The 16,593-nt window shown below is 35.7% G+C and overlaps 2 protein-coding genes across 2 annotated transcripts in view; one reads left to right on the forward strand and one right to left on the reverse strand.

The window, feature by feature from the left end:
* The window catches only part of phr6-4 ((6-4)-photolyase), a 34,874-nt gene that overhangs the window by 6,571 nt on the left and 11,710 nt on the right, over positions 1-16,593 (forward strand). The window lies entirely within an intron of this gene.
* LOC149935418 (protein Wnt-7b-like) lies at positions 26-15,420 on the reverse strand. The gene is made up of 4 exons (XM_090153576.1): positions 15,130-15,420; positions 1,317-1,564; positions 107-241; positions 26-54 (listed from the first exon to the last, which is right to left on the reverse strand). The coding sequence occupies exons 1-4, from the start codon at positions 15,246-15,248 to the stop codon at positions 26-28; spliced, it is 531 nt and encodes a 176-aa protein (XP_090009702.1). The 5' UTR covers positions 15,249-15,420.

Consider the following 16,593-nt stretch of genomic DNA (forward strand, 5'->3'; position numbering starts at 1 on the left):
TCTTTGGAATCCAGAAACAACCGGGCTATTTTGATTCCGTAGCGAACGTCGACGCTGCAGCCTCCCCATTTCCATTTGCCGCCTTCGGACGTTCCGTACTTCTGGCCCTTCTTGGAGTTGGCTTTCGGGTGGCGTTTGTCGCAGCCGCAGTGCCGTAGCATTCCCCGGCTGCACCATTGCGACACCGTGTACACCACCCCCGCCGACGTGATGGAATATAGAAACGCTACTTCTCGACTACCTGTAGATAGCGTTAAGAATTGTTAGGTATTTTTAAAACAAATTTTCGTTTTACGGAACTGGTCTACAGCAATTGGTCGGAAATATTTAGGTTTGCCGATGATAATGCGACTACTGGGTGAAAGACTGATTGAAGAATGATTTTTGTAGGTGTTAGATATTTAGGTGGAGAACATTTTGGTGTTCATATATCCATTGAGTTGGGAATATTAACCTAGAGATCCAATCAAATCTGCTCCCCACGAAACAAGTTTTTGAAATTTACGAATGTGCCGTCTCCTCTAAAATGACGAGAAAACAATATCATATGACCCGTGGCGCCATCCATTATTTTTGAAAAAAAAAATCTTTTTGCCGGAAAACGCGTCTTATTTGAACGAACCATTGAGAGATAGACGGCGCCACGGGTAGAATGATAAAGTTTTCTCGACATTTGGGAGCAGATGGCAGTATTCTTATTCTTAAAACCTTGTTTTGCGAAATACTGAAATCCGACGTTTTGATTGGACCTCTTGATTAATATTCCCAACTCAATGCATATATCTTCCGTCGTAATAGGTGATTAGCTTCACCTAAATGTATCATTCTTCGAAAAGATATTCGCCGAAAAGATAAATAATAATATTAATCAGCTAGGCTAATACCCAAGGTACTACCAAGTCATCTAGCGACTTTTATTGCCTTTAATTCAGGTGGCCGGGTTACAATGCGTAGGAGGGTGGTGGCAACCTTCATGCCACGCTCCCTACACTCGCTATTACCGTTAAGTTTTTATGGAAAGGGGAGATAACTTGCAAACTCAATGTGGAAGGAGTTGTTCCGAGTTTTCACCTAGTGCCACAAGCTGGGATCGAACCTGGCTCTTGCTGCGAGGTAAAAGTGACCCCAAATGTCGCACTCACCGAAAAGACGAGCATTCAAATGTCGCGTTAGCCGCAAGTTTATGCACCCAAAAATCGCTCTCACCGAAATAACCTTCACCTTTAAAAGTCATTCCTCAATTGGTCTTTCACCCAATTGGATATATCCCAACTGTAAACGTTTCCGGGCCATTGTCGTAGAAGTTAATTTCGTACCGGGATTGCTGAAGTACTTGTTGGGGTGACTCTTAATTCCAACTGCCAACGCGGTGTCTATGGTGGCGCTGCAGTTCCATCGTTGCCATTGGAATTTCTTTCGGCATTCCATTTGCCCCAGTTGGGCCCCTTTACTGATGGCGACCATTAGGTCCGGTCGAAGACGACACAAAGTGGCTTGGGTTGATGTCAAACCAGGGATACGACTGCAGATATTTAAAGCGCTCAGGGTCCACGGACTTTGCCTTCTGCAAATTGGAAAATACCATAAATCATTTTTATGAACTAACGAGATTGGAGATTGGAAGTTGTGACTTCAGTTTACTTTTAAAAATGCGTTTTGGAATAAAAATAAAAATTGAAATATAGTACAGGGGAAAAGTATTATTTATAAGTACATATCCCTACGCAGCGTTATTTTAATATTTTACATCCGCAGGGAGAGTAATATACGCTGTAATTAGTAATTATATTTATTATTTAATTTTTTTTATTAAATTGGGTTTGTAAATTATTATTCTATATAAGGGTTACATCTAGGAGCAACAAACACAAGGAGAACACAGCTAGCCTTTAAACACGCTAACGCAGTGTTGTGTACAAATTTCATTGGACGAGCCTTTACGCTGAACGTTTTACGGGCGGGGGGGGGGGGGGAGACGATTTCGGTATTTTCCCCTTCCGACGACATATTTCCGGGTAGCTAAACTTTAGCTGATGAAACTGTCTATAGCTGAACCTATCCGATTTCTCCATAGGAAATATATTAGTAGGTCAACCCTGGTAGGATGCTTCTCCCTGAACATCGGCGTTCCGCGTGCGGAACACTTCTACAGGCGTACTGGTCTAATGGCCGCGTTATTTGTAAACCTTAGTTCTTTCGTTTAAATATCAAACTAACTGATCTTACTCGTTTTTACTTAAATTTCAATTTAAACTTGACAGCTGGAAAGCTCAATCTTAAAACCCATTTAATTTTGTTTTGGGTATAAATATGGGATTAATCATAATCTTATCATAAGGATATAGAAAAAAACTGCACCAGATAACCAAAACTCATTAAATGACGGTTTATTTCGAATACCGGTCTGCCATATCTGTATTCTTGGAGAGTGCAATTTACCTGGTTTTGTGGGTCAAACAATCAAAGCACAGCGGTAAGAAAATAATAATTATCCTAGAGGTACTCTCGGTATTATAGAATATATAAAATAATCCATAATACAATCTTTAAAATTACTTTTTATTTTCAATTATATTAAAATTAATGGAGTTGAATGTTTCTGAAAAGGGAAAAAAACTGCGGAGAACCAATTATTTAACCCGTTTCGTGTCACCCAAAAAACCATAGTTCGTTATACCCTTAAAAAAGAATGAATTATTAGGTCCTTTTAGATTCGTATTTATTAAAAAAAAGTACAAAAATAAAGATGAAAAAAAATCGTAAAAAAAGTTAAATTCTCGGGGTTGAAAAAGTTAATTGTTTGAGTCAGTTTTTGAGGGCGGTTTCCCTTTATGGAGGAAATCGGCAGGTGTGGGCCTTTAAACCCGCGTAGGCGGATCTTGCTTTTTTTCTCTCTCCGAGCAACTCCATCTTTCAATGAGTCCAAGCATTTTTTTATCGGGGAAAAGAATGATATAAAATCGTATAGCTCAGTGGGGGAGGTCCCAACTCAATCGGATTTATCCCGGACAAAGCAGACGGCTTGGCGCCTTTTAGAAAAAATGTTCGAAACGTTATTTATTTATTTCCTTAAGGTCTTTTCTGTCGTGCCCCCGCGTATACTGGTTTATTAAATTTGACCAAGTCTTAGCGAATATTTAGAAATATCATATTTGCGGAGCTGTCTTAGAATTCCTTCTAGTAAATTCTTTCAAAATAATTGCCAGGACCTTTTGTTAAAAGCCTTCCTAATGATTGCGTTTAGGCTTAAACATTCGCTTCTTCTTACGTGCAAGAATTTTAACTAAAAAGAGGGTTTTTTTTTAAATTTGTTTGTGGCGCGTTAAAGAATCAGTGGGTGGGCACGTCGCTTAACTTAATGAATAACCGTGAAAATAAAATGGTAGCTTTGAAAATGTTCCAAAACGCTGTAGACCTTTTCGCTACGTGGTTTTCAGTATCTAAAAGCCGGAACGAAAACTATAACACCCCCTCTATTGGGTATGCCAGTTTCTTTTTAATTTGTAGGGTTAAAGAGATCAATTAGGTAATTAAATTTCGGTTCGTACGCCTCGCGTCTCTGATAAGACGTATAAGGTCAACTCAGATGGTCGTGGATAGTTGAATTCGCGTCTTAGCTGACGGTTGGGTTTAAAGGGTAGACTTTACTGCATCGCTGGTTCGGTTTGTGGTGTTTGTTATAGGTACTAGCTTATGCATACGTGAGATACCCGATTCCGCTTAGTCTGTTTTGGTTTTACCTTTCTTTCGGAGCTTTGGGCCTCCGTGATACGTGCGGCCGGTGATGGATCACGGGAAGTTCTGGGGCCCCGAAAATCATATATACTATTTTTCAACCCCACTTTTTCACTTCTCAAGATTTACCTCGAACTCGGAGGCAAACGGGTGTTGGCAGTGTAAGGTGTAGCCATTTATATTAGGTTAAACCGTTTTGAAAACCGTGTTTAGCAAAATGTGTATATTGTTGATTTTTATAGCGGGTTTTTTCAATTAAATTTAAAGTATCTAGAAAAGAATACTAACGGGGTGACCACATCTCCAAAATTTTTTTATCATATTTTAAATGCAGGGCCCCCAGAGGTCCTATAAGTCCTATAAAATCCTATATTTTCAAAAATGTCCTATAACATCCTATATTTTTAGCAAAATCCCCAAAAAGTCCTATCAAATCCTATAATTTTGATTTTTTGCTCATTTCAAATCCTGCCACTCATAATTTCAGTGAAATTGTTAGATTTAGCTGTAGGATAAATTCCTATTCAAAGTCATTCTAGTCTATACTTTGTTATTGTTAACATGGTTAGCTACTACTATATTTTTGTGATGAAGTAGTTAAATTGTTTCTATTTAAGTGAAAATCAAAGATTTATTTCACTAAATATAGATTTTGTTTTTAAATTAATAAAGTTAGTAAATAAAATAGCATATATAGTCCTATAAAATCCTATAATTTTGAAAAAATAGTCCTATAAAGTTCTATATTTTTAGAAATACAATCCTATTTTTCCTAGAAAAAAAATTAAGATTTGAGTGGGGGCCCTGTAAATGTGTTCCTATAACTTTCTATAATTACCATATTTTCCTATATTTGCGGAATTTTTCGGGCTTCACCCGTTGTAATTATGTATTTTGATATCAAAAACCTACAAAGTTAGAAATAATTTTGGAAATATTAGAAATCTTCACAATTAATGGAACCAAATTCCCTTTAAAAAAATTGGTTTTTATTTCATAAGTACATGAAACCTATATTTTCCTGTAATTTTAAGGGAATTTATCCTATATTTTGCAAATCATATCTCTTAGGAAATTAGTAATCGATTTATAGGATTTTATATTTCCCTATATTTTTTACGAATTATATAATTATGTTTTAAGCATATCAAATGTTATACTGGTTTAAATTTAAATAGAATTGTTTTTCAATTATTAAAACCTTTTAATATTTAAGTGTTTAAAATAATAATACATAGATACAGCAGCTTTTGAGCTCGATACCCTTTTTCAAATATTATTTACTCGAAACACCCATCTTCGCAAGCTCACGCTAATCTTTCAAAATATGTTTTTCCAAGGAAAAATAGTGCTAGGTTAAATTTGTTATTATAGTGATTTTCTTAAAGCTATTTCTTACGAAACATATGGTTTATAAATAAGTAAAGACTTAAAATTAAAATTGGTCGCAGAAAAAGGATGTTTTTTTACCGCAAATTTATTTATATTATTATACACAGATTATTTCCGCCTCAAATTTTAATTAAAGAAACCTCAAATAAATTTCACATTATATATTATTTTTTTTTAGTTATTCCTAGTGGTAAATGCTTTTTCTTTGTTTTATTGTTAAATTAATGTTTCATTCGATGATTTTTTCTTTGAAATTGTTAGTATCAGCTTTAATTGATAAGTGCTAGAAACAATAATTTTTAAAGTGATGCCATTTCAATTTTCATGAAAAATTAAGAATTAATAAAGTTGTCCCAAAGACCACTTATCCTAGGTTTTTGAATAAAGTCGTTCAAACCATTAATAGAGTTAGTTGTTATATTTAATATACTTAAGTGAAATTTACAAATTAGAAGAGCGGATAAAATAATTTTAGCCGCGCTGCAAATCACCACAGTACCTGGAATTCCTGGAAAAGTCGGGGAATTTGAAAATTGGTATAAACATCAGGGAAAAGACTGGAAATTTGAAAATGGGTATACACATCAGGGAATTTGAAAATGGGTATAAACATCAGGGAAAAGACGGAATTTTAAAATGGATATAAACATCAGGGAAAAGGCAGGGAATTTGAAAATGGGTATAAACATCAGGGAATTTGAAAATGGGTATAAACATCAGGGAATTTGAAAATGGGTATAAACATCAGGGAAAAGACTGGAAATTTGAAAATGGGTATACACATCAGGGAATTTGAAAATGGGTATAAACATCAGGGAAAAGACGGAATTTTAAAATGGATATAAACATCAGGGAAAAGGCAGGGAATTTGAAAATGGGTATAAACATCAGGGAATTTGAAAATGGGTATAAACATCAGGGAAAAGACGGAATTTTAAAATGGATATAAACATCAGGGAAAAGGCAGGGAATTTGAAAATGGGTATAAACATCAGGGAATTTGAAAATGGGTATAAACATCAGGGAATTTGAAAATGGGTATAAACATCAGGGAATTTGAAAATGGGTATAAACATCAGGGAATTTGAAAATGGGTATAAACATCAGGGAAAAGACTGGAAATTTGAAAATGGGTATACACATCAGGGAATTTGAAAATGGGTATAAACATCAGGGAAAAGGCAGGGAATTTGAAAATGGGTATAAACATCAGGGAATTTGAAAATGGGTATAAACATCAGGGAATTTGAAAATGGGTATAAACATCAGGGAAAAGCCAGGGAATTTGAAAATGGGTATAAAGATCAGGGAAAAGCCAGATAATTTGAAAATGGGTATAAACATCAGGGAAAAGACTGGAAATTTGAAAATGGATCTAAAACATCAATGAAAAATCGGGGAATTTGAAAATGGATCTAAACATCAATGAAAAATCAGGAAATTTTTAGATGGGTATAAACATCAGGAAAAAAAGTAAATGGATCTAAACATGAGGGAATTTGTAAATGGATCTAAACCACAATGAAAAGTTGAGGAATTTGAGAATGTATCTAAACATCAATGAAACGTCAGGGAATTTATAAATGGATATAAACATCAATGAAAAGTCAGGGTATTTTAAAAATTGTTATAAAAGTCAATGAAAAGTCAGGGTATTTTAAAAATGGGTATAAAAGTCGGGAAAATGGAATTTAATTTTGATTGCAATAGTTTTTAAATAGGGAAAAACTGGGACATGGTTACAAATAAGAAATATTTAGGAAAATATAAGTAAAAATTTGCTAGGGAAAACCTGGAAAAGCCAGAGAATTTAAATCTGAAAAAACTGCGTAAATGGATACTTATCCATCTCGAGACATATTATTTATTTCTGTTCGGCGCTATACGCAAACCAATTCAATTTCAGAAACTAACCCTATAAATGTCCAAAGGCCATTTAAGTGTTTTCCCTTCCGGTTCCCCTCTACCTTTCGATATTTATTTCCCTTAACAACCCAATTTTTCAATTAAAGTAGTCGGAGTAACAGCGGCGAACGATGTAAAAATTGGTGTTTTTAATTGAATATTAAAGGCACCGTGAAATGACGGAGAGGTGTGACCTTATCGTTCAATCCCGACGCGAAAGAGAACTTCACCCAATCAAGCGGGAATTGGGTCTTCAAAAGGGGAACTGCCGAGAAACAAAACGGGGGTAATGAGTGAGAGGGGCACCCAAATTATATACATTTCCGTTTTGGCAATTAACGGAGAGAAGAGTGGGTACGTATGGGGGGGGGGGGTGCAGCGTGGATTGGGGGCTGGTCTTAATCGAAGGCCTTCCCCCGATCTCGATAGTTATTGGCGACTGATAAAGCTCGCGTAGGGGTCATCGGGGCTCAAGGGCTACTCTTCATCAATCACTTTTTTGATCATTTCGAAAACTATATCCGCGGGCTATGGACAAAAATTCTACTCGATCTCGCGTACGTATATAAACGGAATTGGCCTAATTGACAGTTTAATCCCGACTCTCGGGTGCGCCGACTGTACCCATTGTCCCCGCCTTCGCCCTCGCTGTCTACTAAGCGGGGGATCAAGCGGGGAAACACGTGGGCGAATTTGGGTATTATTTTGCGCCGTTCCGCGCGAGTGGGACGATGCGCCGTTTCTTCCAATAATTTCACTGGTTTTTTCCCCCTTCCAACTTTTGGCGAAACTCGGTTCGTATGCCCCCGAGGTAGCCGATCGAAAAATGCAATATTGTAAAATTGATTAATTTTTAGCGAATGGGGAATTTATAAAGATGGAGTGTTTTTTTCGATATCGGTTTTATACTTTACGGTGTAAAGCTTAAGAGTTAATTGCCGTTATGTTTGGCACCCAGGAAGCGGTGTTTGTAACTTACATAACTCCGTTTCGTCAACCAAAGTGAACTTTTTATGCTGAAATAAGCATAGATAAGAAATTTCATTGCACCATAAGTAACATAATAATGATAAGTATGTCAATTAGCAGAAAATATAATCTATTGATTTTCAGAGATATTACGCGTACAACGTTTACTTAAGCGCAGAGCCCCCTAGTGTCTAAATATACTTCAACCAAGGACGATACTATGCTACTAAGTTGGGTTGCGAGTCCATTTCAGCGCTTGACGAAAGTGTCAGTGTCGAAAAAAGGTTCGGTTCGTAAATTAGTACTAAAATAATAATCATCACCTGGTATCTTCCCATTGCGCCGAATCCCATTCGACCGAATTCCGCCAATGTTTTTGATAAAATTAGCCCAAAGGCGGGTTTTGTATTTCTCTAATCGACCGACGCAATATTCACAATTGAGCGACCGCAAAAAAAAAATAGTTTTTCTTTCTACTCCTTGTGATTTTTTATGGAAGCGTTTTAATATCTTTTAGGTTAGATTAGGTAACACTGCATGCTGTTCTGACAGATGCTGAAACGGATAAAACCGAATCCTAAACCCGGAGAAGTGCGGGTTTTTCGATCGAATGGGACAATCCCATTAGACCGAATCCTAAATTCGCCAAAGTGCGGCTTTTTCGGTCGAATTGGATTGGGTTCGGTTGAATGGGATTCGGCGCAATGGAACAGGTTCCATCACCTTATGCCTAAGTCATCACGCGACTTTTAAAGCCATTAATTCAGGTGGCCGGGTTACAATGCGTAGGAGGGTGGTGGCAAGTCTTTCACGCCAAGCGAGCCAACAGCTCCCTATACTAACTATTACCGTTAACCTCTACAAGTTTTTATGGAAGGGGAAACCGAAGAGCTCTTGGGAAAACCACTTTAACCAGTGGGGAGAGAACTTGCAAACTCAACGCGGAAGGAGTTGTTCCGAGTTTTCACCCAGTGCCACAAGCGGGGATCGAACCCGGCTCTTCTCGCTGCGAGGTAAAAGTTCCATACATTTATTTATATTACGTTACTTTTGATTGCACTAAACCCGATTTCATAAGAATCATCTGAAATGGATATTAGGTTACCGAATGCTTGTATATTTATAATATTTAAAGTGAATATGTAAACAAGAATACATTAAAGTGCCTAAGATTATGGGAGTATAGTATTAACATCTGGCACCATTTTCGCATACTTCTTAGCGTAAGTTTGTGTGCTTTTTAATCAAAAATCTAAACATAAATGATGATCATCTGTGCGAAAAGGTTCGACGAAAATACGAAAACAGACGAACTTTCGCAACAAAGTATGCGAGGATAGTTTGGGTTGAGAATAATCTGTTTTTGTATATTCTTGATACCTGAATTCATTCTGGCTTATGCTAACACTTGTAAGTATAAATACGTTTTTGATGTATTTAAATTTAAGACTATTAAAATTTCAAATAATTTAAAAGTAAAATAATAATTTAAAATTCATAATATATATTTAAATTTAAGACTTCTCAAATTTCAAATAATTAAAGTAAGATAAGAATTTAAAATTAATATAAAAATTTAAAATTAATATAAGAATTTATAATTAATATAAGAATTTAAAATTAATATAAAAATTTAAAATTAATATAAAAATTTAAAATTAATATAAGAATTTATAATTAATATAAGAATTTAAAATTAATATAAGAATTTAAAATTAATATAAGAATTTATAGTTAATATAAGAATTTAAAATTAATATAAGAATTTAAAATTAATATAAGAATTTAAAATTAATATAAGAATTTAAAATTAATATAAGAATTTAAAATTAATATAAGAATTTAAAATTAATATAAGAATTTAAAATTAATATAAGAATTTAAAATTAATATAAGAATTTAAAATTAATATAAGAATTTAAAATTAATATAAGAATTTAAAATTAATATAAGAATTTAAAATTAATATAAGAATTTAAAATTAATATAAGAATTTATAATTAATATAAGAATTTATAATTAATATAAGAATTTAAAATTAATATAAGAATTTAAAATTAATATAAGAATTTATAATTAATATAAGAATTTAAAATTAATATAAGAATTTAAAATTAATATAAGAATTTAAAATTAATATAAGAATTTAAAATTAATATAAGAATTTAAAATTAATATAAGAATTTAAAATTAATATAAGAATTTAAAATTAATATAAGAATTTAAAATTAATATAAGAATTTAAAATTAATATAAGAATTTAAAATTAATATAAGAATTTAAAATTAATATAAGAATTTAAAATTAATATAAGAATTTAAAATTAATATAAGAATTTAAAATTAATATAAGAATTTAAAATTAATATAAGAATTTAAAATTAATATAAGAATTTAAAATTAATATAAGAATTTAAAATTAATATAAGAATTTAAAATAATAAAAAATTAAAAAATACAATAGAAATTAAAATTTAAAACGATCTAATAAAATGTCAAATTAACGAAATTTGATTTTGAATATAAATTTTGACAAAGCCATTTTATATGAAGAATTATTATTCAGAACGTGTTATGGGTTAAATAATATAGTTCCTGAACCTTAAATAAATTTTTCCATTTTCGGGTAGTATTTAGTGTCGATATCCTCTTACTCAAAACGATAAATTCAGGTGCACCAGCCGCGTTGGGAGACGGGGACTGAAACCCATTCCCCGCCTTTGACCTAGTCGAGACTTAACCCCGCGACCTCGGTGTACGAGTAAAAAAGGGGTTTGTATCAACAATTCCCATAGCAACGATGGCTGCTGCCCACGGGAACTCATTTGAATTCGCTTCGGCGGTCCTCCGTGATAAAAGCGCGGCGACGAGGGGGAGACGGCTGGGGGTCTATTGGTGATCAATTACGCGTTGTTGGCAACCACGCTGAAACTCAAAACCTGCCTTCTTCTCGAGCTGATTTTGAAATTCGAATGAGAATAGGAGCTGATCAGCGGCGCGCAATCGTAATGGGCATCGCGCCGGGCTACCGCCTTTTTGAACCTACGCTCCGCCATAGATTTTCCGCGGGCCCACGGAAATATATTGGACCCCCTCGATTACGGCACGGAAATTACCGGTCTCTCCTTACTTGGCCCGGACAAACGTTTTTCTTTATGCACTTCGCTTATCGTTACGCCTTACGCTAGATTGCCAACTGATTTCGGAAATTCAACGTTGCAACGTTGATTCGAAGCGACTGTATCTTTCTCTTCGGACTTCTTATAATTGAAATAAGCGTTTTTTACTCAATGAAAAATGGTTTTTCCTTCTTCGTAATCCTTCTCACTTATCACCGATATCGTAAGCTATAAAGTACCTCGCTATTTCTATCTTCTTATTGCTAGGTAAGGCTTGTAAGTCGTCGTAGAATCCCCCGGGCGTCGTAGGTTTAAATTCAATTAAGTCGCGAAAACTCCCGCGGGGGAAATGTCTTTCCAAATTTTGCGCAAAATTGACCCGTCTGTGTGTCGCGATTAAAAACGCTTCTACTAATTTAAAACACCCCTCTATATATAGGACTAAGACGTACGATTAGAAGCGGGTTTTCACTAGGGCAAAAAAAGACGCGAAAACGAACGTAGACGCGAAAAAATTGCGTTAGGCCTAACGGACATTTTTCGCGTCCGACTCTAGTCATCGCGGCGTTTTTGTCCTAGTGGAAACCCGCCTTTAGGCTCGGAATACAAATTATGTCACTTTCGTTCTCTCGTACGTTGATAAATGATGAAAATATTTCGACTTTCTCGCTTAAAAAGTCCGATTTTCGTCAATTAAACGGGCCGGGGATGATTGTTGACGGGTTCCCGCGGACCAGAGCGAGCCGTTCTCTCGTTTCCCCGATAAATGATAGCCAGCGATAGCTGGCTAAAAGGGAGGCTAAGAACGCGCGGCTTTTCTTTTAGAGACAGATCTGATTGAATGATTAGCGTTAGCGGAATGCTTTAGCCGGAGTCGCGCCCATTTGCTCGATAATCTATATAATTCCTGTCTAATACTTCATAAATAACTTCTTTTAGAATCCGAGTGTGGGTTACCCCCGCCGGATCAATTCCAGCCTCCCCGCTATCTGTTACCATCCCCGCCGTACCGTTCGAAATACCGCACTTTTTTGGACCACTTTTTAGCGCGGCGAAAGGCGGGGATCGGGCTCCTACCAAGTATACCCGTATATTACCGTATACCGGGCGAACCGGCACCATAGTATAGATAGCTTTCTCCATATTTATAGTCTGCACGTGGTATAATTTATTGAGAAGTATCGTGAATCACAGTGATTAAAGTCGTACGACTTTGGAATTTTTAAAAACCTCATTTTGTTTTTATTACTTACGCTTTTTTCTTTTATGTATTTTTTCAAGTATCGGACGGTTTTTTCTTTCTTTAAGGGGGCGGGGGGTCTGTAAGCGAACTTGCGCGCGGTGCCGACTGTCTTAAACGAATTTTGCACGGGTCCAGACCGGGTGAATTAATTTTATCTTTTTATAAATGAAGGGACTTTAGATGAGACACTAATGGCGACACTTTAGCGACTCTCTCTTAAGTGGAGAGGATCTGGCGATTGATGGCAATTAGAAAATAATATTCCAGAACCCGAGATCGTTTAATTATTTTTTTCGCGTTTATATCTGTTATTTCACGATATAACCAGGCTTGGTTTATATAAACTGTACGTAATTTCTCGCAGTGTTTATTCTAGTAATTATTGCACCTTGGAATGTCAATTTTGTACCTTGAGCGAAAGTATGTCAGTAGGCAAAACTTTGTCGTAATGTTACCTAAAAAAACAAGCGATTGAGAAAAAAAAACCGGTTTAAAAACACTGAAATATTTCTTTTAGTTTAAGATATATCATTTTAATTTCTATGATTTTAGAAGGTACGTATTAGCAAAAGTATATTATATTTATCTTAAGAGAGAATTACCCATTTTCTAAGTTAAAATGAGTTAAAAGGAACCACGGCTATGAACTGCATTCCAAAGGATGATAAAATTAGCGAATAAGTAGATAAGTCCATTATGAAAAGTTATAAAAAAGCTAAACCCTAAACAAATTTGAAGAAACTAAAAAACAAATAGTACAAATAGGTCTTCGAGCAAACAAAAATACGCGAAACTCGGACCCAATAGATCTTCGAGTGAAAAATTAAATTAAATTAAATAGCCAGAAATTCCAACCCATTTTCTAATTCTACTAACGTTATTTGCTTGAAACGCGTGAACTTTTACGATGCTTTTTCAAAATACGAAATAGTGCGGCGTTAAATACATCATATATGAACGTTTTAAAGCGATTACATTATGGTCCTTACGCTAAAATCACTCTCATTGAAGAGTGGTACATTTCTTATGACCTATTTGTGGGATTATTCCTGTTATAAATTTCTTACAAACTTCAGAAGTCGCATATTTCAGTTGAATACTAATTCCACAACCAGGTTCGTCGAATCGAATTTGGTTACCTTCATTTACGATAAAATTGTTGAAAATAGTTATCGAGTTTTACTATTATGAAAAAGCATCGAGTAATTTTATATTTTAAAACAAATTAACTTTTTTTGAGATACCTGATTTTGGAAACAAGGTAGCGAAAAGTCCTCCAACCAATTTACATTTAAATAAATCAAAATATTTCGATATCCGAAATCAAATCTATTAAGTTAGCGTAACCCGGTAATTATAAATTTCCGTCGTGAATTTCTGGCATTTGCGATTCTTCCGTCGAATATCCGCGGTTTTCGATTAAGTAAAGAGAGATTTAATCGTCGCAATTAACTATATATATAAGGCGCGTCAGTTTGAAACATTTTCCCCGTTCTCCAAATATACGATTCGATAATAATTTCTGGAAAAAGAGGGGTGTGTTTCCTACGATTCGACCAACCCTGTATAAGATATCTTTTGCCCCGCGCTGAAACTCTCTCTGTTCGGCTATATCGATTGCGTATATATCGGTCCCCTTCAAATTTCAAGGAAATATACTCGATTAATCTATCAATTCCTTTCTACGCTAATTTCGACTCCACCCTCTGCCGAGCCGAGCCGAGACGTCAAACTAAACAATTTTGATAAATATCGCGGTTTATAGTCCGGTGCTCTTTGAGAATTATTCGCGGGGCGTATGTTGATGGAAAATATTAATTATGTTTGTACATATTCGATTTGGAATCCGGACTTCAAATTTAGATAAATGGCGAATTGGCGATGGGAAAAGATATTTCCCGTACCGTACGCTCGGGTTTTGGCGAGTTTTAAAAATTCTACCGAAGGAAGATTACAAACCAGCCAAGGTTTTTCGTTTTATACGACCAACAAATCATGTCAGTCAAAGATTGAAGAAAACCCTGCCAATTTGTTAATTGTTTGGCAAAATTACTAGTTTTTGTAACGCTGCTTTTGGGAAATGAAGAAAAATAAATGGGCCTTTTCATAATCTACCGTTCTAGATTTTTAGTTTTTCAATTACGTCGCTAGAAAGTTTGGTTTCCTTTACTCCAACTAATCTCGATGTCAAAATAATCAAACCGGAATTAGGAAAGATTTATTTCAAATATTTTGATATTTTAGTAATCAAATTCCGAACGTTTATTCAAATAAGGTTAAGTGACCTTTTTCGAAAGGGTCAGAAACAAGATTCCGTAAGCAACAAAGCAAAATAATCCCCAAGTCTAACTCGTATTTCTTAAACCAGTTACTCCTTATTTCAAAAATCTTCTGTTGAAAGAAATATTAATTTTTAATTTACTCTATATACACGTATCCCACTACGAAACCACCGTATTTTACTACGACCTAATTTGCATTTTAACGTTGTTAATATATGGCGCGCGAGATATCCAAATCATCGATAATAGCTTTTCAACTATATACGGACCCTAATGACGGGAATTACCTTCCCCCAAACAAAATTGCTAGGATGGAAAGTGAATAATTAATTCGAACGATGAGAAAATTTCTTAGTCGAAACTCAACATATAAAGAACTGAGTCGGTGACACTACGAGCGATTGGCGCGTTTGATCGGTTCGAAGTAATTTCCCGCCAAGATAAGAGAGCCGGTGAAAAATGGGAAGAGGACGGTGGTATCTTACCGCTGTCTGGCGGTGGCTGATCCGTCGTCGGTGGCTGCCGCCTGTCGCAGCAAACACGCCAGGAGTGCGACTGCTAAGAATGGCGATTTGTATTTTCGGCTCCAACCGCGGAGTCGCATGTCGAATCCGCTTCTGTCACATCTTGGAAGAGCTTCTCCCCCTTCTCCGCTAGCACTCGGAGACCACTTCCGCACCACCACGAACCACCCAATTTGCCGTTTCTTTTCGCTTAGTCTATCAGCCGGCTCGTCGGGTCCATCCGGGAAAGCGCGCTTTTCTCGAGCGACGGCCGATATCGGAATCGCCGAAAACCGATATTGTTCGCGCTTAACTCTCTCTTCTCTCTCAGCGTGCCCTACTCCCCACCCCGTCCCAAACTGGTCTTTTTTTCGATTTCTCAAATATTTTACCTCCGGATAAGAGTGGAAGTTATAAATAACATCATTTTTTTTTAAATACCGTTTCAAAACGGACTTTTGCCCGACGTTTTTGTGATTTTATATTTTAATAATTCTTCTTTTTCGTTCGATCCGTCGCGACGGATAATGTTTTGACTACGACGAGGTACGCGATAAATAACCTCGGAACTATATCGGGGTTTTTAATTGACGGTATTTTAAATAATTATTTAACTTCCAAGCCGATAATTGCCGCGAAATAGGGAAATAAATTTAATTATTAAGCGCGTTAATTAGTTCATTCGAAACGCTTTCGCGTATAATTAACTTTATCTCCATTCTTGAGGTAATTAAAATTTTATCTTTTCGAATCGAATTTAATATTTTATGAAAATTCTTCCTCCCGCGTCGTATATTTTAATGAGACGACAATTTACGAGCTAATAAATCAAAATAAATCCGATAAAAATCTCAACGTTTGTTGATACGGCTGCCCTGGAAATGTAACATCATTTTCGAGCGGACTTTTTCGAAATTGAATCCGTCTGAGAGCGGCGGTTCGGGAAACTTTGTTACATAGTTTCTCTAACGACCCGTAACGCTTAATATTAAAATTAATAAAAATTCTTCTTTCAAATATAAAGATAGTCCCATTAAATAAAATTTATTTCTTCGTTGAAATCCGAGGGCTCGTTAGTGGCCCTTCCCTTTTGATAAAAAGAAGCTCATTTAAATTGGATAATTTCGAAATTGCTAACCGTTCCGAAAATGCGAAAATGGCTCAATAACTTTGTCGAAGAAAAATGGTAGAACGGCGCAGGCGGTGTTAAAGACGATATGATCTCCTAGCCCGTAAAATATCCAACGCGAAATTTCACCAACCTATTAAATTCTTTTTAGCACCTCTTTAGTATTCTCCGTGACCCGTCTCGGAAACCGCCCCGTTCGATAGCCGAAGGTGTCGATTTTTGGACGGCCCTCTTTCATTATAAATATACTTTCGCGAAGAGTTGGAAGACTTCAGTTATACGGGCTGAAAAGTAAAATCGGCGAATCCGCGGTCCCA

This window comes from Leiobunum rupestre, chromosome 7 (assembly GCF_980474605.1).
Source record: "Leiobunum rupestre chromosome 7, qqLeiRupe1.1.hap1, whole genome shotgun sequence".
NCBI lineage: Eukaryota > Metazoa > Arthropoda > Arachnida > Opiliones > Sclerosomatidae > Leiobunum > Leiobunum rupestre.